We start from the raw sequence: 22,301 nt of genomic DNA, 5'->3' as shown, positions 1-22,301 counted from the left end.
CCCTCCCTGCACATCCAACCCGTTGAAAAAATCAGCTTTTACTCCAGGCTCTGGCCTTCAAATAGCACTTTCCTTACATTTCAGAATGTCATTTTCATATATTCCTTTGTACTATAGTTACTCAGGGAAGTGCCACCCAATGAGATATAAAGGCAGGGACTGGCATATCTAAATTCTGCATCTCTCTCAGAGCCTAATATGATGTTCTGTACACAGTAAGTACTTGATAATTGAACTAAACAATATAAGAAATTTTCCAACAGTAAAAGTTACCTCAAGGCAACAAAACCCTGAGAGGGTTCCCTCTGGAGATGGTAAACACTTTCTCATTGGACATATTTAAGTAAAGGTTGGATAACCAATTAGAAATGATATTGCACCTAGATAACACAGTAGCTAGAGCATCAGATTTAGACAGAAAGGCATGAATCTTACTATGTGACTCTGGGCAAATTATCCTCTCTTAGCCTCACTTTCCTCATGTGGAAAAGAAGATAAGAGAAGCTGCCTCACAGAGTGAGGCTATTATCTCACAAGTGAGATAAATAATGTATGTAATGCACTTTGTAAACTTTTTCTTTATTGATATACTCTCCCTCCAGCCTATCCCCAACCCAATGAGGAGGCAAGAAATGGGAATATGATAGCAATTAAACATATAAAGTCATTCTGCAAACCTTTTTAAAAAGCACTATAGAAGTGCTAGGTGGTACTGTAGATAAGAGTACAGGGTCAGGAGTCAAGAAGACTCATCTTTGTGAGTTCAAATCTGACCTCAGATACTTGCTAGCTGTGTGATCCCAAGCAAGTCACTTCACCTTGTTTGCCTCAGTTTCCTCATCTGAAAAAAATAAGCTGGAGAGAGAAATGGCAAGTACCTTTGCCAAGAAAACCCCAAATGGGGTCACAAAGACATGACTGAACAACAACAAAATTACTTTTATTCTTAGAATATTCTTATTATTATTTGGCTTACTTCATGGCTTGAGTATTTGAATCAGCATGCCTGCTAGTACTTACAGTTTCAGGGAGGGAGGAATAGAAGAAGGGAGAGCTAGAATTTGGAACTCAAACTTACAAAAAAAGACCCCACAACAAATGTTAAAAATTATTTACACATGTAATTGGAGGAAAAAAATAAAATATTATTTAAAGTGGAAAAAATATATGCAGAGCTCCTACTTTGAGAATATTCCTCCCCCATGGGTGGAGGATGATCCTCATCCCAGTCTACAGAGTCCTCGTCAGTCAGCACAACGATGTGGCACTCCCGTTCCCCTTTCTTGGCACTGCCCACCATGATGGGCAAGATCAGCTCCTCGAGGTAGTGATCAAACTGCTTGTGAGCTCCATCATTGGAGAGCTCATGCAGCAAAGCACCTGAGGGGAGAAAATGCACGTTCAAATCCTCTCTTACAATCCAGCACTGAGCACAGGCTCTAAATGCTTACTGACTGACTGACTACTCATATTTCTAGAGGGAAACAGGCTGTGGAACAGGAACTATCTTCATTTTTTGGAGTGATAGTGGCACCTGCCTCAGAGAGGGAGGCTATTTTCTCACAAATGAGATAAGCAATGTATATGATGCACTTTGCAAACCTTTTATTTGTTAATTTTTAAAAATTTTCTTTTCCAAGTCTAGCCCCTCCCCATTCATTGAGAAGGTAAGCAAAGAATATATGATACCCATCATCCACATGGAACCATTTTGCAAATCTTTTTAAAGGGCTACATAAACGTAGTGGTCCTTCTCCCCCTCCTCCTTCTCCCCTATTGGAAGGGGCTGAGAAGTGAGTGAGAGAAGAGGAGGCAAGGAGCACAGACAACTTTTTCTAGGAGTCTGGCAGTGATGAGGGAGACTGATCATGTTTGTAGGCAGTAGGGAGGGAATAAGTCAGCAAATAGGGAAGAGATTAAAGATTATAGAGAGAAGGGAGAAGATGGTGCTGGCAATCTGCCAGCAGAGGCTGAAGAAGAAGGGATGTAGGGGCTGCCCTTGGCAAGGAGAAGGGTCACTTTATCAGTTGAGAAGGAGAGAATGGGGGAGGGGTGCTGTTAAGGGATTCTGAGTTACCGAGACAGCAAGAGGGAATCCATGGTCAAAAGCCTTTATTTTCTCAGTATTTTCTTCTGCTAATAATAATAATAATAACAGCACTTATACAGTACTTTAAAGTATACGAAGTACTTTACAAAGATCATCTCATTTATCCCCCAGCAACTCTGGGAGGTAGTTACTACTATTATCCCCATTTTATAGATGAAGAAACTGTGGCCAAGGGAAGTTCAGTGGCTTGCCCAGGATTACATGGCTAGTGACTGTCTGAGGCAAGATTTGAGCTCAGATCTTCCTGCTTTCAGGTCCAGTACTCTATCTACCATGCCATCTAGTTGCCAGATTTTGTATGGGATTGGAAGGTGGGACAGTCTGAATAAGAATAGATAATAATAATAGGTAGCATTTGTACAATACTAGTTGGTTCATTTCTGTTGATTCTTACAACAACTTTGGGAGGAAAGTGCTATTATTCTCCCTGTTTTGCTGTTAGGGAAACTGAGGCAGAAAACGGTTAAGGGACTTGCCCAAGATCACACAGCTAGGAGGTGTCTGAAACTGGACTGGAACAGGAGTCTTCCATATTCCAAATCCAGCAAGCTTCCCACCATGCCACCTACTTGCTAACAGAAAAAGGGTTGGGAGGAGTATAAGGGGCCAAAGGAGAGAAGATTTGGAATAGTTGTGGGGAATGAAGCAGAGGAACAATTAGGGTAAGAGTAAGAGACTGCCTTTCTACATCAAAGGACCAACTGAGATGAGTAACAAATTAAAGCAGATCCCACCAATAGGATTGCATGACTTCCTCCAGCACTTTTCAGCAGGACATGAGTATGCGTGGAGAAAGTAGATGGTGGGAGTAATCTATACAATATGATATACAAGTCCAGCTTAAGAATCATCTGGTACATTCTTCCATACCATCCTCTGGATTAGTGGTCTCCTTCAGAGAATGTTAACAACATTGGTTTCAGGGAGTTAAAGTACCCAGGGGAAGAGTCAAATGAGGTCTGCAGAAATGAAGGGACTTTTCTAGGTCAGTTGCCAAACCCAACAGAAAAGTCAAAATTCCAGGGGCCTTTCTCCCTATAATTAATTGTATGCTCCCACCATATTAATAACTTCATATATGATGTAACTGACCCCCTCCCTGCTCTGTCCCAAACTATTTCAACTTCTAAGTCCCTTCTCTCCTACCACTCAAAGGATTTTTCATTTCTAATGTAATTAATTAAAGATTTATTAGGCAAATCCTGGCAGCACCTTATACAAGGCATCAATTGCCTCTTTTTTTACAGCTAGATAATCCAGAGAAATGAGGTCACGTGTTTATTTGCTGTTTTCAAATTTCATGGCTCCTGTTAATTCAAATTCCCCACAATAATCTGCATCAAGTGAAGAAACAAACTATAGTGGGAATCTGCCATCGCAGATGGTTTTCAATCCAGGTTCTAGTTCAGAGTTTGATATGGAAGACTCAATCCATTCCAAGCAAATACAAGGTAACTTCAGTTGGTAACTGGCAGGTAAGTAGGTGGCGAAGTGGATAGACTTGGAGTTGGATCTGGAAGACCTGAATTCAAATCACAACTCTACTGCTTATGATCTCTATGGGCAGCTAGATGAAGCAACGGATAGAGCACTGGGCCTGGAGTTAAAAGGATCCGAGTTCATCCTTAGTCTAGCCCCAGGATCACTTGGCACACCCTTACATACCAACTTCTGGGAACCACTTATCCAACTACTCAAATCCAGTCTCTGACACTTATAGCTATACGATGCTAGACAAGTCACTTCACCTCTGTCTGCATCGGTTTCATAAAATGGGGATAACAACATAACCTACTTTCCAGTGCTATTGTGAGGATCAAATTTAGATAATATTGGTAAAGTGCTGAGAGCCCAGCCCATTGTTGTTACTGTTCAGTCGTTTCAGTCACGTCCAACACTCCATGATTCCATTTGGGGTTTTCTTGCAAAGATACTGATGTTGTTTACTGTTTCCTCCTCCAGCTCATTTTCCAGACAGGCAGATAGAGGTTAAGTGACTTGCCCTGGGCCACACAGCTAGGAACTGTCTGAGGCTGGATTTGAACTGGCGAAGATGAATCTTTCTGATTTCAGGCTCAGCACTCTATCTACTGCACCACCAAGCTGCCCTATATAAATCCTAGCTAGCCGTTAATTTCTTTGGTACTTACTCAGATCTTGACACTTGATGGTGTTGAAGTCAAAGTTAATGCAGAGATAATCACAGGTGTCTCTAAGGTCAGGGATGGAAATTCCATCAGGACAGTTAATGATTCCAGTTTTGTAATAATCCTGGAGACAAAAATGTGGTCACAGAAAATAAGAAATTATCCCTTTTTCCAATTCACTCCTGGTTATGTCAAAATGACCCTTAGATTAGGTAATGCCCCCAATGGATTTATAAGGTTGAAAAATTGCTAACCAGGCTGTTTAATCGGGTCCCAGAACTTGGGAAGAGGGGACGCACAGGCCAAGGGGGCAGAAAGTGAGGACAAAAACGCCGAAGCAGGTAAATCCTGAACTGAAATCCTATAGGGTTACAGAATGCACTGAAGTAGAATCTCCTAGTTTCTGACCCAGCAGTTTCTGGGAAGGAAGAACAGGGCACACTCCTTACCAGCACTGTTCGAAACACAGTGGCACTGATCCCTTCCGCAATCTCAAACTCCCCTTTCTCATTGGGCCGGGTAAAGTTATATTCTCTTCCTGGACCAAACATCCTAAAAGACAACAGTGTTAACTGTTAACTTCCCCAGCATCACAAAGGGGACTCCTTCCTTCCTTCATTCATTCCCCCAGCTTGATACCACAGGGTTCCTGGGCCAGTTTTCCAGAGAACAAGGAAAAAGAAACTGTCGAGGTCCACGAAGTTGCTGGCCACTGGGGGAAATGACACACCAGGGCCAATGGCTAATTGTTTCAGGAGCCTGGCTTATGGGAAAGAAGGGAGCAATAAGCTGTTGAGGGGCAAAGGGAATGAGTCTGTGCAGGGGCAGGCCAGGCAGCAGCATAGGCACACAGGGTTGGACCTTGGAGACATTCTTCAGGAGGTGAAGTTTACCTTCTCTGTCCTTGATTCTACAAAAGCCTTGTGCCTCTGTGCAGCAGCTTGGGCTCTGCTCTGTAGCAAACCCAGCTGAGGCACTGCTTTCTGGTCCTAGTCTTTTCCTTCCACATCCATTGAAATTTACCTGTCCCATGTCTTTTTTTAGGGGGTCCTGTTCGCTGCTTTTCTAATGAGGCAAATAGCAAATGTGTTCAAAAGATCATTCGGTTTAGAGCTAGAGAAAGCACCCTGATCAAGAACAGACAGCATTTATAGAATGCTTTATAGTTTGCACAAGGCTCATGTAATTTGCACAAAAACCCTGGGAGGTGGGTGCTATTATTATTCCCATTTTACAGATGAGGAAACTGAGGCAGGAAGAGGTTAAACACAGCTAAGAAGCGTGTGAGGCAGGATGTAAACTTGGGTCTGCCTAACTGCAAGTCCAACTCTTTCATTTTTATGGAGGAGGAAACTGAGACACAGGTGACATGATTTATTCATGGTCATACAGACAGTAAATAGTACAGTTGTGATTTGGATCCAGGGTACACTAACTCCAAGGCAGCTAGGTGGTGCCATAGTGCACAGAATGCCAAGGCTGGGGTCAGGAAGACTTATATTCCTGAGTTCAAATCTAACCTTAGACACTAACTGTGTGACCCTGGGCAAGTCACTTCCCCCTGTTAAAATGAGCTAGAGAAGGAAATAGCAAACCACTTCAGTATCTTTGCCAAGGAAACCCCAGAGTCAGATATAAAAACATGATTGACTGAATAAAAATAACCATTAACTCAAAGTCATTTATTCTTTCTATTATGTTGCTGTTGTGTTAAAAGGAGGGGGCCAGGACCCCTTCTCTCCTGTCATGGACATTTTAGTGGTGATCCTCTGGAAACTCTGCTACCAATTTGGGGTTTGGTAACCCCAAAGAGTAACTTTAACTGTGAGAATTTCAGGTCAGGTAGTGCCAGGGCAGGTCAGCAGAAGACCCACTTGGCAGGAAGGGGCCAGCCATCGCACAACTGAACTTGGACCAGCCCCACTCTTGGAATGTTCTCAGGGAGATCCAGGAACAGCAGGGAAGCCTGGACACTCTTCCTAGGTACCTCGAGCATACTCTGGTCCTTCATTTCTATTCTTTCCATCGTACTTCTAGGCATGGGCTAGGAGAGCTGGGGACTCAAACTCAAAATATAGAGGATGGCTTGGTCCCATCTGCTCATTTCCCTTGATTTATGAACTAGAGCCATCTTCCACCAATAATGTAGAAGGGAGTGGTGTGATCTCATTTTTACAAGTTGTTAGCATTCATGCCTGGGCAGGCTGCATTTCAAAGGTCAGAAGACACGATCCCTGAATCACATGCTTTCCAAATCACTGCCCTGCACACCAGGACCTCATCCCCCTTCGATGTTTTCTAAGAATGCCTTGGGAATGGGTTCCAGCTGAGATACTCATTAGCATGGTCAATAACACCAGACATTGTCCCCAGGGCATTTTCAGCTTTTTTCAAGGAATTTTGTAGCTGGTTTGTGGTCTTCCTTCTCTGTTTATCCATGGCCAGAATCCTCAGGGATTCCAATATTCCTGCCGACAGATCCTCTGACAAAATGACCATACAATTCTTCCGACTTACTTAACTCTCAGCCCCACAAAAGAATGCTTCTATCTCCACATGTCTTGGAATTAGGTCACACACACATGTATATGTATACACATGTATGTCTAAGGCTGAATTTGAACTCAGATCTTCTCAACTCCAGGTCCAGCATGCTATCCACCTTGCCACCTAGCTGCCAATGAAATTTGCTGTTCACATTCAGTCTTGTCCGACTTTTTGTGACCCCATTTGGGATTCTCTTGGCAAAGATACTAGAGTGGTTTGTCATTTCCTTCTCTAGCTCATTTTACAGATGAAGAACTAGTCAAACAGGGTCAAGTGACTTGCCCAAGGTCACACAGCTAGTAAGTGTCTGAGGCTAGATTTGAACTTAGGAAGATGAACCTTCCTACTCTAGGCCTGGTATTCTGTGCACTATGGCGACCCCTAAAAACCTGGCTGCCTCAAATTCTCATGTATAGGGGCTTATGTACAATGTCATTCCTATGATCAAAAAAATCGATAGTTCCATATAACTTACCAAGTAAAGTTCAGACTCCTCTATCCAGAATTCAAGTCCTGCAACAACCTGACCCCTCATCCCTACCTTTTCAGCCTTATCTCATATCACTGTTCTCATGCACTCTCTATTCCATTGGACAATTCCCCTCTCCCCTGTCCCACAAGTAGGCACTGTGTGCTTTATGGAGGCTGTTTTCTATATCTGGAATAACCTTCCTCTATCTCTCAGAGAGCTTTGGAATTCCTAACCTAAGCCCATCCTCTCCTAACTGACAAGTGTGTAAGTGCAAACCCACATGGCCTTCTGTATCTTGACAGCCCCAGACATAGTTCTCATTCCACTCCTGTCATCTCCCCACCATCTGCTTTATCATCCTTTCCACCTGTTCCTCAAATCAATATTGCCCTTGCTATTGCAAATATAGTGTCATTTACCTCCTCTATGGTTCTCCTTGACATATCCATAACTTCCCAAACAAAAACACCACTTCCCTCTACGTGTTATCTCCTTTTATTAGTGTAAGTATGATGTTTGACTGAATCACTCATTCAATCATCCTGTCCCCTTCCCCCACCTAAAGTAGCAGCTTAACCAGATGAGAATACCTCTACTGAATCAATCAAAGGTATAGACAAGCTGAGTTGTCTATACTCTTCAAGAAGTCCCTGGAAGCCATTAGATAAAATGGAGTAATGTTCTCCAAAAGGACTCAGTCATGCCCTGTGTGTCTTCTCTAAAACAATAAGACAAAGTTTGGAACCTGGATATTCTAATTTTTAGCTCCTTAGAGAAGAGAGTAGCTCTAGCCAAGTCATTGAGAAGGAATTGCCTTGCGGAGTAACGATTAAGGTCTAAGTCTTCCTATTTCTCCCCTTTCCCCCAACTAGAGGATGACCTTGCAATTTTCAAAAGGTCAAAGGATTTAGACTTATCAACGTCCTAAGCAGCATCCCAGAAAAGTCAGTCATGGATGGCAGTGTTTGCATTGCATTAGACAAACTAGACAGTCAAAAAAGGCAGCTTCAGAAGTTTCCAAGGAGCCTAGCAGACAATTACACTGCATCGAAGGGGAAAACCTCAAGGACTCCAGCAAAGGGACCGAGCTGTGAATTATCCCCTTTGCCACATGTGGTCCAAACCTGAACTCACTTTCTCCTGGTACTTGTGGGAGAATGTCAGACTTTGGAGAGGAATGTTTCATATCAACTGTTCTTACTAAACTACCTTGGTTAATGCCCTTTTCTAAAAATAAATTAAGTCTGGCTGACTAATCCATATCAATGGATGAACGATGGAGGGAGCATACTGGTGCATCACCTTCCCAAAACCTAAAGGTCTCATAAAACCCCAAAGGGAGAAGAAGCAGAACTCAGTGGGCCAGTGGGAGTGGAGCTTCAGAGCAAATGCTCCATTAGAACACAAGATCCATGAGGGCAGAGGTTATCTCAGTTTTGTATTTTGCCCTTCCCCGCATCCTAGCATTCAGCACAGGGCTTGATACGTAGTAAGCACTCAATAAATGGTTTATTTTTTTTCATGAATTTATTCTTGCCTAGTGACTTCTTCACCATTTTTTAAAGCCCAATCAAAATGCCACCTCCGCCAATGAAATTCTTCCTGATTGGCTGGTGGGTAAAGACCTTTTCCCTCAGACTTATAGCACTCTGTTAGACTATATGCTCCCAGAAAACTACAATAACATCTAATCATTCTGTCGCCCTGAGCAGGGCACAATGCTTTGCACACAGAATGGGTCAGTTATAAATAACATGTTCCAGAGAGATGTGAGCTGTTTATAGGAAGATAACTCCCTTGATCATGCAGGACATGAGCTCTGAGCCATTTTTTTTAAATAAGAAGAGTTTTTATGAACCCATCTCTACTCTTAGAATCACAGAATTACGGAATTTTCAAGCTGAAAGTGTTCATAAGTTCTAGTGCCTTCATTCACAGATAAGGAAACTTGGATTAAGACAAGAGAGATATGCCTTTTTCCAAGGTCACACTCCTAGTAAGTGGTAGAGCCAGAATAAGAAGTCAGGTTGGGCAGAGCCAACATGGCAGAGTAGAAAGACACACAAAGGCAGGCTCTCCCCACACAGCCCATAAAATACCTGTAGAGAGGGACTCTCAACAAATTCTGGAGCAGCAGAAGTGGAGAACAACAGAGTGGAGGAGATTTCCAGCCCAGGGTGACCTGAAAGGCCTACTGGGAAACGTTGGTTGCACTGGAGCCTTGGCCAAGCAGGGCATGGCTCACAAACAGCCCTTGGGGGCAGAATCTCCAGTCGAGGAATCCCCAGTCCCAGTAGCTGCAGGTTTGCAGATTCCTCAACCCACAGGCACCAAAAGTCAGTGACAGGGTTTTTTCAGCTGGCCAGGAAGGGAGAAGAATTCAAGTCCTGCAACAACCTGACCCCCCCTTCCCATAGCTCTGGCCTCAGGCAGTAGTGGCAGAGGCATCAGGCAGGTGGCAGCAGTTCCCATGGCAGCCTGTATAGTCACCCAGGCTGCCTGCATCCATTGTTGGAGCATAAAAAGCCCTGGGGGCACTGAGGAGCTGAATATTATCTCAGCCCTATGTAGAGGCCCTGAGGGAGCTGGTCCTTGTCTCTCACTGAATGGCGGCCCTGCCCATCCAGCTTGTCTGAAAATCAGTCCCCAGTGCTGACTTGGTGGAACTGGAGACCAGTTGGCTGTGGAGAGGTAAATGCTAAGATTCTGGGCACAAAAATCTCTTCCAACTCCCAGACCAGTGTACATGCTTGATTGTGCCACCTTGGAGGAACTGAGATCTTACAGATCCCCAGAGTATACCCTACTCTTGACAAAGGACCCAAAAGTCAAGTAAGTTGTTGGGAAAATGCCCAAAAAAGAGGAAAAAAAATAAGACCATAGCAGGTTACTTTCTTGGTGAACAGATATCGCCTCCCATCCTTTCAGATGAGGAAGAACAATGCTTACCATCAGGGAAAGACATAGAAGTCAAGGCTTCTGTACCCCAAACAGGCAAAATAAATATTCAATGGACTCAGGCCATGGAAGAGCTCAAAAAGGATTTTGAAAATCAATTAGAGAGGTGGAGGAAAAACTGGGAAGAGAAATGAGAGACATGCAAGAAAAGCATAAAAAGTAGGTCAACACCCTGCTAAAAATGCTGAAGAAAATAACACCTTGAAAAATAGGCTAACTCAATTGGCAAAAGAGGTTCAAAAAGCCAATGAGGAGAAGAATGCTTTCAAAAGCAGAATTAGCCAAATGGAAAAAGAGGTCCAAAAGCTCACTGAAGAAAATAGTTCTTTCAAAATTAGGATGGAACAGATGGAGGCTAATGACTTTATGAGAAACCAAGAAATCGCAAAACAAAACCAAAAGAATGAAAAAATGGAAGATAATGTGAAATATCTCATTGGAAAAACAACTGACTTGCAAAATAGATCCAGGAGAGACAATTTAAAAATTGTGGGACTACCTGAAAGCCATGATCAAAAAAAGAGCCTAGACATCATGTTTCATGAAATTATCAAGGAAAACTGCCCTGAGATTCTAGAACCAGGGGGCAAAATAAATATTGAAAGAATCCACTGTTCACCTCCTGAAAGAGATCCAAAAAGAGAAACTCCTAGGAACATTGTGGCCAAATTCCAGAGTTCCCTGGTCAAGGAGAAAATATGGCAAGCAGCTAGAAAGAAACAATTCAAGTATTGTGGAAATACAATCAGGATAACACAAGATCTAGCAGCTTCTACATTAAGGGATTGAAGGGCATAGAATATGCTATTCCAGAAGTCAAAGGAACTAGGACTAAAACCATGAATCACTTACCCAGCAAAACTGAGTATAATACTTCAGGGGAAAAAATGGTCTTTCAAAGAAATAGAGGACTTTCAAGCATTCTTGATGAAAAGATCAGAGCTGAAAAGAAAATCTGACTTTCAAACACAAGAATGAAGAGAAGCAGGAAAAGGTAAACAGCAAAGAGAAGTCACAAGGGACTTACTAAAGTTGAACTGTTTACATTCCTACATGGAAAGACAATATTTGTAACTCTTGAAACTTTTCAGATTTGGGTAGTTGGTAGGATTACACACACACACACACACACACACACACACACACACACACACACACACACACAGCCAGGGTGAATTGAATAGGATGGGATCATATCATTAAAAAATTGAAATTAAGGGGGGAGAGAGAAATATATTGGGAGGAGAAAGGGAGAAATGGAATGGGGCAAATTATCTCTCATAAAAGAGGCAAGCAAAAGACTTATTAGCGGAGGAATAAAGAGGAGAGGTGAGAGAAAAACATGAAGTTTACTCTCATCACATTCCACTAAAGGAAGGAATAAAATGCACACTCATTTTGGTATGAAAACCTATCTTACAATACAGGAAAGTGGGGGAGAAGGGGATAAGCAGGGTAGGGTGGATGATGGAAGGGAGGGCAATGGGAGGAGGGAGCAATTTCAAGTCAACACTCTTGGGGAGGGACAGGATCAAAAGAAAGAATAGAAGCAATGGGGGTCAGGATAGGATGGAGGGAAATATAGTTAGTCTTAGACAACACAACTATTTGAAAGTCATTTGCAAAGCTTCACAGATATGGCCTATATTGAATTGCTTACCTTCCCAAAGGGAATGGGTGGGGAGGGAGGTAGGAAGAGAATTTGAAACTCAAAGTTTTAGGAACAACTGTTGAGTATTGTTCTTGCAACTAGGAAATAAGAAATACTGGTAATGGGGTATAGAAAGTTATCTTGTCCTACAGGGCAAAAAGAGAAGATGGGGATAAGGGAAGGGAGGGATGTTAGAAGGGAGGGCAGATTGGTGATAGGGGCAATTAGAATGCTTGGAGTTTTGGGGGGGGAGAAATGGGAAGAAAATTTGGAACCAAAAATTTTGTGGAAATGAATGTTGAAAACTTAAATAAATAAATTAAAGAATAAAAAAAAAAAGAACCAACATTCTTCCTACTATATAATCCTACCTAGTCTTTGGTAACTCAGTTGGCTAGAGTTATGGGTAAAATTTGTGGCCCCAGCTCAGTAAAGAAACTAACTGGCCCACGGTGGAATCAATCAATCAATATTTCTTAAGTGCCTACTATGTGCCAGGCACTATGCTAAGGACTGGGGATACAAAAAGAGGTAAAAGTCAGTTTCTGCCCTCAAAGAGTTCACAATCTAAAGGAGGAAAAAACTCAGGACCATCACATCCCCAACAAAAGGATTCTAACCCATCAAGCCAACCAACCATTTTACCAACAGACTTCATTCTCCTTTTCACCTAGGTCTAATCCAGTCATAGACTCACATTGCAACTGGTAGAAGTCACATTCACATGAGGACCTTACCATCAACAGTTTGCCTAGATCATCTGCCTTGGTAGTACTTTCACTAGCTCATATGTTTAAAACAGTTGGAATGCATTGTGGTATGCACTGCACCAATAAAGAACACATTTTGGCCAAGACTGAGGAAGGGCAGGAACTGGAACCTAAAGAAATATTTTTATATTCTAGGCTTGTTCTGGTTCAAAAGTTTGAAGAAACATTTACATTTGCTCTATGTTCAAATTGGTTCATTTAATAAAACCAAAAAGTTAAATGAGAGGGTTCAGTTTCCAAAAAATTTTTTTTATCAGTCGCCTATTATGTTATCTGATAGAGGAGACACAAAGCTTAGATGAAACATAGAGACCCAATAATAGTTTAGCTATTAAAGTTAAGCTTTAATTGCATCATTCATTAAGATTTGTGAGACATCCTGTATAATCACATTAAAGGGACCACCTGTAGTTTTAAATATAAGATAAACTTTTGGGACACTGTGTATAATAACATTAATATAATATAAATGTGCTGTGATTATACAAGAAGATAAAACCCCTTCCTCCCCATTGGGGACACACACTTGTAAGTTGTTTTTCTAATCATGGAAATGAATCAAAGCTGCACTAGCCACGTCATTACTCAATTCTTGTGACCAAAGGCACTCGTTTATTTATAAGGCCACTGGCCGGGACTGGGATTATCACCTGTGGTTGCAACATGTTATAAACAAAAAGTATACAGAATGTGAAGACCTCTGTTCTAATCCTGGCTCTGATATGGATTAACTATGTGGGTTTTGGCAAATTACTTCTTCCCTCTGGATCTGTTAATTCATTTGTAAACTTAAAGCACTAAATCAGACAATCTATACATTTCCTTCTAGCACTAAACTTTCTTTTTTTCAAAGTCTAAGAATTATATCTAATTATGAAACACATGGAAAAAAGGGATATTGAAAATGAAATGGTCCAACTTAGACTCAAATTCTCAAAAGCCTTTTTGAGTTTAACACCACGAATCTAAATAACAGACCTGTTGCTTCAAAATAATTCAGGTCTTTAGCACGAAATCTTCTAATGCTTTGTTATAGTTCTTAGGTTTTTTGTGTCTTAGACTACTTTGGCAGTTGGGAAAGCCTATGAACTGCTTCTGAATATATGTCTTTTAATGCATAAAATACATAGAATTACAAAGAAAACTAATTATATTAAATACAGTTATCGATATATTAAATATGTTCCCAGACCACAGGTCTGACCACTCCTGCCCTAGACTAAAGCATGGCGCTCTAACCATCAAAGTTAACCAGATCCCAAACTACGACTATGACAGAAAACAGTTCTAAGGGAGACACAGACAAGGCAGGAATTGGGAACATTTTTTAAACCATGTTTTTCCAGTTAGCCAAAGAATGTAGCAAAGAGGAAGCTGTTAGTAAAAAGAGAGAAAATTATTTCTTCAAGAAGTAAGGTGAGAAGGTATATTTGAGAAAAAATGTGCCGTACAAACGTAAAATTTTTAAAGTAAAAAAACGTACTGCAAGGGAGCGAACAGGGAAGGGGACAAGTCTATGGGGAAATGTTCTTTAAAGGGAAAAATAGCATGTGGCTTATTGATGACAGATAATTAAGGGAACTCTAAAAGAAGCCAAGAAACAGCAGGTGGTAGAAACTCAATTTCATATAACTTGGCAGTAAAGATGAGTTTAGAAAATGACAGAGGAGAACGACTAATGCTGAGAAGCAGTGGCCTTCCCTCCCTAAATATAACCTCCCTAAAAAGCTGATCTTTTCTCTAGATTAAAATGTGATCATTTATTTGGAAATCACAGGGCTCTCTCAGAAAGTGCAATCTCATCTTTGTCATTTCATTCAGGTTGATTCATTTTCTTTGTCATTTCATTCAGGTCAAATGACATTCTAGGAATTTCATAGGAAGCTTTCCTTGGTTTGTGTTGTATATAGGGCATTTCTTTCTCTCCCTCCCACCTCCCCCCACTGACTCTCTGTCTTTGTCTTTATCTCTCTATCTTTGTCTCTTTCTATCTCTCTGCTTCTCTCTGTCTCTGTCTTTCTCAAGTCGAACCAAGAGAGTACAAAGCTAAGTCCCACATTGGTTATTTCAGCACCTTTCCCACACAGAGTTCATGGATCTCTTTCTTGTGCATCCTCCTTGCTGGACTAGACAAGTTTGCCACCTCCAAAAGACAGGTAGTTCATACTAAGGTCAGAAGCAACAAATCATGGGAGGCAGTGAGGGATAGTGGGAGAAATTCTGGAGTTGCAGTCAGAGGGTCTGGGTTTGAATGTTGACATTATCACTAACTGCTTATGTGACCCCAGACAAATCCCTTAACTGTTTAATCTCTTTTCATTTGATCCTATTTCACTTGGTGATTTCTTCAATTCCCGTGAATTCAGTTACATCCGCATCTATGCCGATTTTCAAATCTACTTGCAGCCTTAACTGCTCTGCAGACTTCTAATATCATGGGTCCAGCTGCCTATTGGATATCTCATACTCAATGTCCCAAATTAAACTCATCTTCCTCCCTCCCTCTCTTCCTCTTCCAACCCACCCTTCCCTTTTCCTAACTTCCTTGTAACTAAGAAAGGCACCACCATCTTCACAGCTATCCAGGCTCGCAACCTCGGTGTCATCCTCAACTCCTCACTGTCTCTCACCTCCAGATCCAAACTATTGCCAAGTTCTGTCAATGCTACCCAAGTTAACATCTCTCCCATATACCCCCTTCTCTCCTCTACCACTGCCACTACCCAGGTACCCTCCTCACTTCACGCCTGGACAACTGCCATAGCCTGGTGGTTGGTCTGCCTGCCCTACTGCTGTCCATCCTCCACTCAACCATCAAAGTGAGTTTCCTAATGAGCAGCCTTGATCATGATGCTACCCTACTCAATGAACTTCAGTGGTTCCCTAGAATCAAAAATCCTTTGGTTGGCTTTTAAAGCCCTTCCTATCTTTCCAGTCTTCTTATGCCTTACTCTGCTTCATGTCTTCTGGGATTCAGTGACAATGGCCTCCTGCCTTTTCCTCAAACAAGACCCTCTGACTCCCCACTCTGGGTGTTTGCACTGTCTTTTCTCCCTCCTTGTCTCAGTCTTGTATTTTCCCTGGCTCCCTTTAGTTCTTAGCTAAAATCCCACCTTCCGCTAGAAGACTTTCTCAGTCTTCTTGAATACCAGTGCCTTGCCCCTGAAAACATCTCCAATTTATCCTGTATAAATCTTACTTGTACACAGTTGTTTGTATGTGGTCTCTCCATCTTAGATTGTAAGCTCCTTGAGAGAAGGGACTGTTTTTGCCTTTCTAAGTATCACCAATGCTTGGCAAAGCACCTGGCACATAGTAAGAGCTCAGTAAATCACTGTTGACTTCTCAGAGGCAGGACATCTGCTTCACTTCCCTTCTTTTGTTTAACAGCATGAAGTCACATACTACCCTTGGTTATTCCAGCACCTTTCCCACAGAGCTCAGGGATGATCTCTCCCTTGCACATCCTCTTATGGAGAGCATTGGACCACAGACAAGCTCACTACCTTTGATTTACAAGTAGTTCAAACAGACCAGGAGCAACTAAACATGGGAGGCAGTGAAAGGTGGTGGGAGAAGTGCTGGAATTAGCGCTGAGTTTGAATCTTGGCATTATCCCTAACTTGCTACGTGATCTTGGATAGATCATTTTACTTAACTTTAAATAACTTAACCTCTCTAGGTTCCAGTTTTCATGTGTAAAGCAAAGGGGTTAGACAAGATGCCTGCTAAGTTCTCTTTCAGCACTAAATCTATGTATGATCCCATGATGATCAGATACCTTATTGAAGAAGAGCCTGGAGGGGGTTAGACAATAAGCTATAGTGTTCCTGGACTACCTCCTACCACTATAGTTGTACTTTGTTTTCCTTTTAGGGAATTTATTCAGTGACACAGGTTTTGCGTAATGAAACAAAAAAAAAAACCTTATGACTGTATACATAGAGCTCTGTCTGTCTTCTGTTATGGAAAGATAAATAACTTTTCACAAAGACTGGTGTCATTTTTTTTCTAGTCTCTTTAGACAGGGAAGCGTGTAGGTATTTCTATGGGCAGATTAAATAATAGCTACAACCAAGGGTGTGCTAGTAAATGTTTAACAACCAGGTATATCAACATACCTCTAAGTTTAATCTACATTATTAACACTTTCTCCATTACTTTCTTAAAGTCTAGAAAATAATACAATAAATCAAGCCCTGATTTGTATTACTTCTGGACTTGTGAGGTGTAAATGCTAACTGAATTTAGCCATTGGTTGTGGTTTGAGCTGGCTTCAGCATAACTCTGGCCATAATCATTCTTCCCACTCTAAAGAACAGAGTGAACTCGTAGGGAACCTGTTACCTTCCCAACATGGTGTCCGGATGAGCAGTGAATATCTGTGGATTGACCACAAAACGAGTGCCGTCTACAAGGAGAGTCACCTTCTCTGGAGCATGGGGATATGAGTTACAGCTGAAGCCCAAACTGCTATTTCCAAATCGTTCTGGAGCAGCAAAGGGCTCATGGCTCCTTTTATTTCCAGTTTGAAAGCAAGTGCCTTTGATGTCTTCAGGAAGGGCTGGGACGTTGGGGACCTGATGATTGGCCAGCTGAGAGGTGTAATCGAGTAACAGATCTACAAACAAACCGAAAATAAACTGTAAGAACAAAAGTCTAAGAAGAAGAACCTTGCTCTAGGAATTAGACCTAAAGTTTTGGCCAAGTGTGATGGTGCAGCTCCAGGGGAGACTGAGGCTGGTGGATCACTTGAGCTCAGTTCTGAACGGCAAGAGGGCCAAAGTCCATCATTTGTCCACATTCAGTCTGATACTAAGACGGGGAGTCCCCTCAGGATTGGGGAAGGAGGAGAGGGAAACCACCAGGATGCCTGAGGAGAGATGAACTGGTGGCCCAGATTGGAAATCTTCTGCATCTAGCAGCAGTAGGCTAAGGCCTGTGAGCAGCTGCTGCTCATCTAACCTGGGTGAGACAGGGAGACCTAGTCTCAAAAAAACAAAACAAAATAAGACAACAACAAAACCCAGGAAAGTTTCAAGGTGTTCTCTAAAGGAAGTGTTCTTGGTATGTAGCAAATTAAAAAAATAGAAGAAAATACAATCTCTTGGTTTCTCTGGTCCCCAGAACAGAGACCTATAGATGAGAATGCTTTCCAGGATTGGGCAGGAGTTAAGGAATTGCAGGCATTATCACCCCAACTTTCTATATAGGAGCAAAACTTCTTTCGGGTAGTAAGAAGCCATACCTACTGTGCAACTATTCTCTAAGCAGGATAGTGACACTAGTTACCCTCAAATCACTTTTCCTTCCATTTTTTGAAAATAATGTTTGATTTTTCTCTAGTTACCTGTAAAATTTTTAACATTCATTTTTAAAAACTTTTGATTTCCAAATTTTCTCTCTCCCTTCCTCACCTCCCACCTCTTTGAGACAGTGAGCAATCTGATATATTTCCTTCTTTTTTTTCTTAAAGAAATGCTCAGAGAAAAATGCTAGAAATGAAAATGGTCTATGATATCACCAGCTACACAGCAGTATTTTTCTCCTGAGTCTGAGCTTAACTTTTCTACCAATCCTGAATTCTATATCTATAAAATGGAGATTATAATTATACTACTTACTTTGGAGGGTTGTTGTGAGGACAACAGTACGTATTTGAGTTAATAAAATATTCCAGGTATATGATATGATAATATATTTTAAGTTAATATAATAATCTATACATGCAAGATAGGATATAATAGAAATATGATACATTTTTAAATTAATACAATAACCTAAGTAGGCAAGGTATAACATAGTATGTGAAAATATAATATGACATAATACAATATGATGTATATGTGGACAAATGAAGATAGGCTACATGAAATGATATAACAGGATATGACAATATATGATAAAAATGATTAATATAATGCATGACGTGATGTTACATGTAATATGACAAGATATGATATATAGTATGATATAATACAACTTGATATGACATGACATAATATAATACATAACACAACATAATATAAAATCATACAAATACTGCAAGCAAGAAATAACTAGGATTCTGAATACCACCTCAAGCGCATAGTGATGGGGTGCAGACTCTGGGAACCTTGAATTCCCCTTGAATCTTCCCATTTCTCACATCATACTCAAATCTGTTACCCTTAACCTAGCCTGGCCTTCCATTGTCTGTTACCTCGGGATTGCCCCACTTGCTTCCCACTCAAGCCCTCCATTGTCTGATACCTCCCAATTGCCTCCAGCTGTTTCCCACCCTTGATTACATCACTATTTACCTCAGCCTCAACAACACTCTCCTTAGATTGTCCTCCCAGACTGCTAGACCACCTCTAGATCTTTCTCACAATCTTTCCGTATATAAGTTCCATCTCGCCTCCATGAAGGTGTTCAGATTCAATCCAGCTCTGACTGTCTAGCTGAGCTTCTATCTGACCCACTTGTCAACACAAGCGTCACAAATGCTTAGGCTCCTTAAGAGTCAACCCAACATGGCGAACCTTTATTAAATTTTCTTTTACTTTGGCCAGAAGAAGTCTTGAGTAGAGTTCATTCGGCAGGACCCAGCATGTCAGTATTTTGGGGTACCTTATTATGGTTCCCAGACCTTAACAACAGACTTAAAGTTGTAGTCATTTAGTCTAACTTTATTTTTACAATTGAGGAAATTGAGGCCCAGAGAGGTTAAGGGACTTGCCTAGGGGCGCAGTAAAGGTCAGAGGTAAGATCTGAACCTAGGTCCTCAGACTCTAAATCCAGTGTTCTTTTAATGTAACCACACTGTCTCTTCCTGCTACTAATGGATGGACTCTATTTTAAGGAGGATGATCTGGTAGAAAGAACACCCAAATGGGAGTGAGAGAGCTTGATTCTAGTCTCTCATCCATCACTAAGTGGCTCTATTACATAACTACTTCCACTTCCTCATCTGTAAAAGAGGATAATAATGCCTCTTATATTTACCTATTTCATGGGATTGTTGTAAGGATCAAATATGTCTAAATGCTCTGAAAAACCATCAACGCTATTCAAGTGGAAGATAAGCCTATTAATGGCTAGCCTAGCCTATAAAAACTGATTTACAAACACAGGGGAAAAAAATCAGAGTTATCACAGAAAAACATGAAATAGGGCTACTAGAGAGGCCACCTACCAGGAGAGAGTGTAATACAGGCTGCATCAGAGCAAGGGGGTTCATCAGTAGGGGAACAGAAAGCCAAGAACACGGCTGCCATCAAGGGAAGTTCAGAGATCAACACTAGGATACTTAGAGCCAAGAAATGACAGCGATTGGAGTCAGTCACACTGGGAATCAAGCCACTATAAATCAAGTTTGCCAATGGTGTATGTGCATGCCCAGGCATGCTAGCAGTTCTGATGTGTAAGCAGTGCCCCATCTGCCAGCACTCCTGCTAATCCCTTAAACTTTTGCTAGTCAAAGGGCCAGGACATGACACCCTCTTTCTAAGGGGCCTCCATGAGACATGGGGTCAGGAATGCAAAGGTTCTGAGAACATTCCCCAATTATTTCATCTGTCCCAAAGCTTTCTCAGCCCACAAGATATTGGCATTACACCTTACCAAGACTGGGAGCCAAGCCTTTCCTTGACCACAAATTCCTCTTGGCCATCAATCACCGGCAAAGGAAGTGGTGGGGTTTTGGAGTGTATGTGTGAAGAAGAGGGTCCCTGATGACTTTCTCAAAGCAATGATTACTGGGAGGAACCTACATGGCACTGGGGTGCTTTAGAAAAAGGCCACCAGATTCACTATTTACACTCCTAGAGGGACCAGACAGTCTACTTCCCAAGCCTCTGAGAGGGTTTGCTGGTTCAGCTGCAAGGATTACTGGGGTCTGGTTTCAGTCAGTAGTACAAATAAACATATGTGGCCTTGATGGACTCAGAGTGTGAAGTAAGTCTGTTTGGAACAGCTTCCTATCCTTCCAGGTAGTGGTAGACTGCCAGGAGGGTGATGTAAGTTGTGAAGGGTGAGAAGAAATGAGAGCAGAATCTATGGTTTGAGATGGAGAGGAGTATAATTTGATTTTGAATATGAATGGACTTCTTAAAATTCAGGAGAACTGAGTAAAGTGGACCAGTTGTCCTGATTCCTCCATTAGACTGTGAGTTCCTTGAGAATAGGGACTGTTTTTGCCTTTTCTTTATCCCCAGTACTTAGCACAACACCTGGCACTCCTCCCTCTTCCTCACTCCTTCTACATTCCACACAGATAACTCCCAAATCGACACATGCAAGCCAAATTATCTCCCCTGAAATTTAGTCTTATATTGTCAATATCTCCTTCAAATATCTTCTCAGTCGCTCAAATTCAGCATGTCTAAAATGGAACCCAACTTCTTTCTCCTTAAACCTGTCTCTCCTTCCTTCATGCATTTCTAGTTGAGGACACTGTCATCCCCCCACCAACCCAGATGCATCAGAGTCATACTTGATTCCTCCCTCTTCTTCACTCCTTCTACATTCAGTCATCCCCTCCTCTCTACTCACACAGTCTCCACTTTTGTTCAGGCCCTAATTACCATCAGTCAAATTACTGTTAATAGCTTCCTAATTGATCTCCTTGCTCCTAGTTTCTCCCCTATCAAATCCTTCCTCCATATAGCTAGTAAAATAATCTTCCGAAGGTACAGGGCTAATCACATCACTCCCTTGCTCAAAAGCCTTCACTTTTCTCCCTATCTCCTCCATGACAAAATCTAAACTCTTTCTTCAGCCTGGCATTCTGAGCCCCTCACAACCTGACTCCAACCCAACTTTTCAGATGTATCTCACATTACTTCCTTTTATATCCTCAACACTCCAGCCAAGCTGGCCTCCCAGCTCAGTATTCCATTTCCCACTTCCTTGAATTTCACAAATCATTCCGTATTTGGAATATATATAATTCCCTTCCTATGTCTTGCATTCATCTCCTCTCCATTCACACAGACACTACTCTAGCACCTACAGAACTTTCCATTCCCTTTAAGATCAGGTATTATCTCTATGAAATCATTCTTCATCCCTTCTACAATTGATGCCCATTTACAATCTCCAAATTATATTGTATTTACTTATCTGACTACATGTCCTACCTGTCTGTCCACTCCTACTCAATCTCTTGAATCATCATCCACATCCTGTCCCCTAATTCCCAAGCCTGTCTGTCAGGAGATTTCCTCTCCTTTTTCTCTCTACTTTCTCACTTGATTACCTCATGAGCTCTCATTTCACCTCTATTTAGATGACTGTCTCTCTCCTGATCTCAGTCCCACATCACCAACTGGAGATTTGACACTGATGTCCCATAGGCATCTTAAACTTAACACATCCCCAAAAGAACTCATTATCTTTTCATCTAAGTTCATCCCTCCTCCAAATTTTCCCAATCTGATTGAAGTCACCAAGACACTACTAGTCAGTCAGGTTCACACAGGTTTAGTCATCCCCAATGATTCCTCCTTCCTTACCACCCTCACATCCAGTCAGTTGCTAAGTCCTTTCAACTCTTCCTCCACAACATACCTCACACCTGTCACTTTCTTTCTACTCATATAATTAATCAATCAACATGTATTTATTAAGCACTTACTACATGGTAGACACTGTGCCAAGTGCT

At 41.6% G+C, this 22,301-nt stretch overlaps 1 protein-coding gene across 2 annotated transcripts in view; it reads right to left on the bottom strand.

Annotated features, from left to right (window-relative positions):
- The window catches only part of KCTD20 (potassium channel tetramerization domain containing 20), a 65,506-nt gene that overhangs the window by 5,485 nt on the left and 37,720 nt on the right, over positions 1 to 22,301 (bottom strand). For both annotated transcript variants that reach the window (XM_072641934.1, XM_072641935.1), the window contains 4 exons: positions 17,003 to 17,276; positions 4,707 to 4,809; positions 4,261 to 4,381; positions 1,183 to 1,380 (listed from right to left, as the gene is read on the bottom strand). In XM_072641934.1, the coding sequence (XP_072498035.1) occupies positions 1,183 to 1,380; positions 4,261 to 4,381; positions 4,707 to 4,809; positions 17,003 to 17,276 (696 nt within the window). The remainder of the gene's footprint in view (positions 1 to 1,182; positions 1,381 to 4,260; positions 4,382 to 4,706; positions 4,810 to 17,002; positions 17,277 to 22,301) is intronic.

This window comes from Notamacropus eugenii, chromosome 2 (genome assembly GCF_028372415.1).
Source record: "Notamacropus eugenii isolate mMacEug1 chromosome 2, mMacEug1.pri_v2, whole genome shotgun sequence".
Lineage (NCBI taxonomy): Eukaryota > Metazoa > Chordata > Mammalia > Diprotodontia > Macropodidae > Notamacropus > Notamacropus eugenii.
The sequence above is the reverse complement of the archived record's forward strand: the minus strand, read 5'-3'. Positions and strand labels throughout refer to the sequence as shown.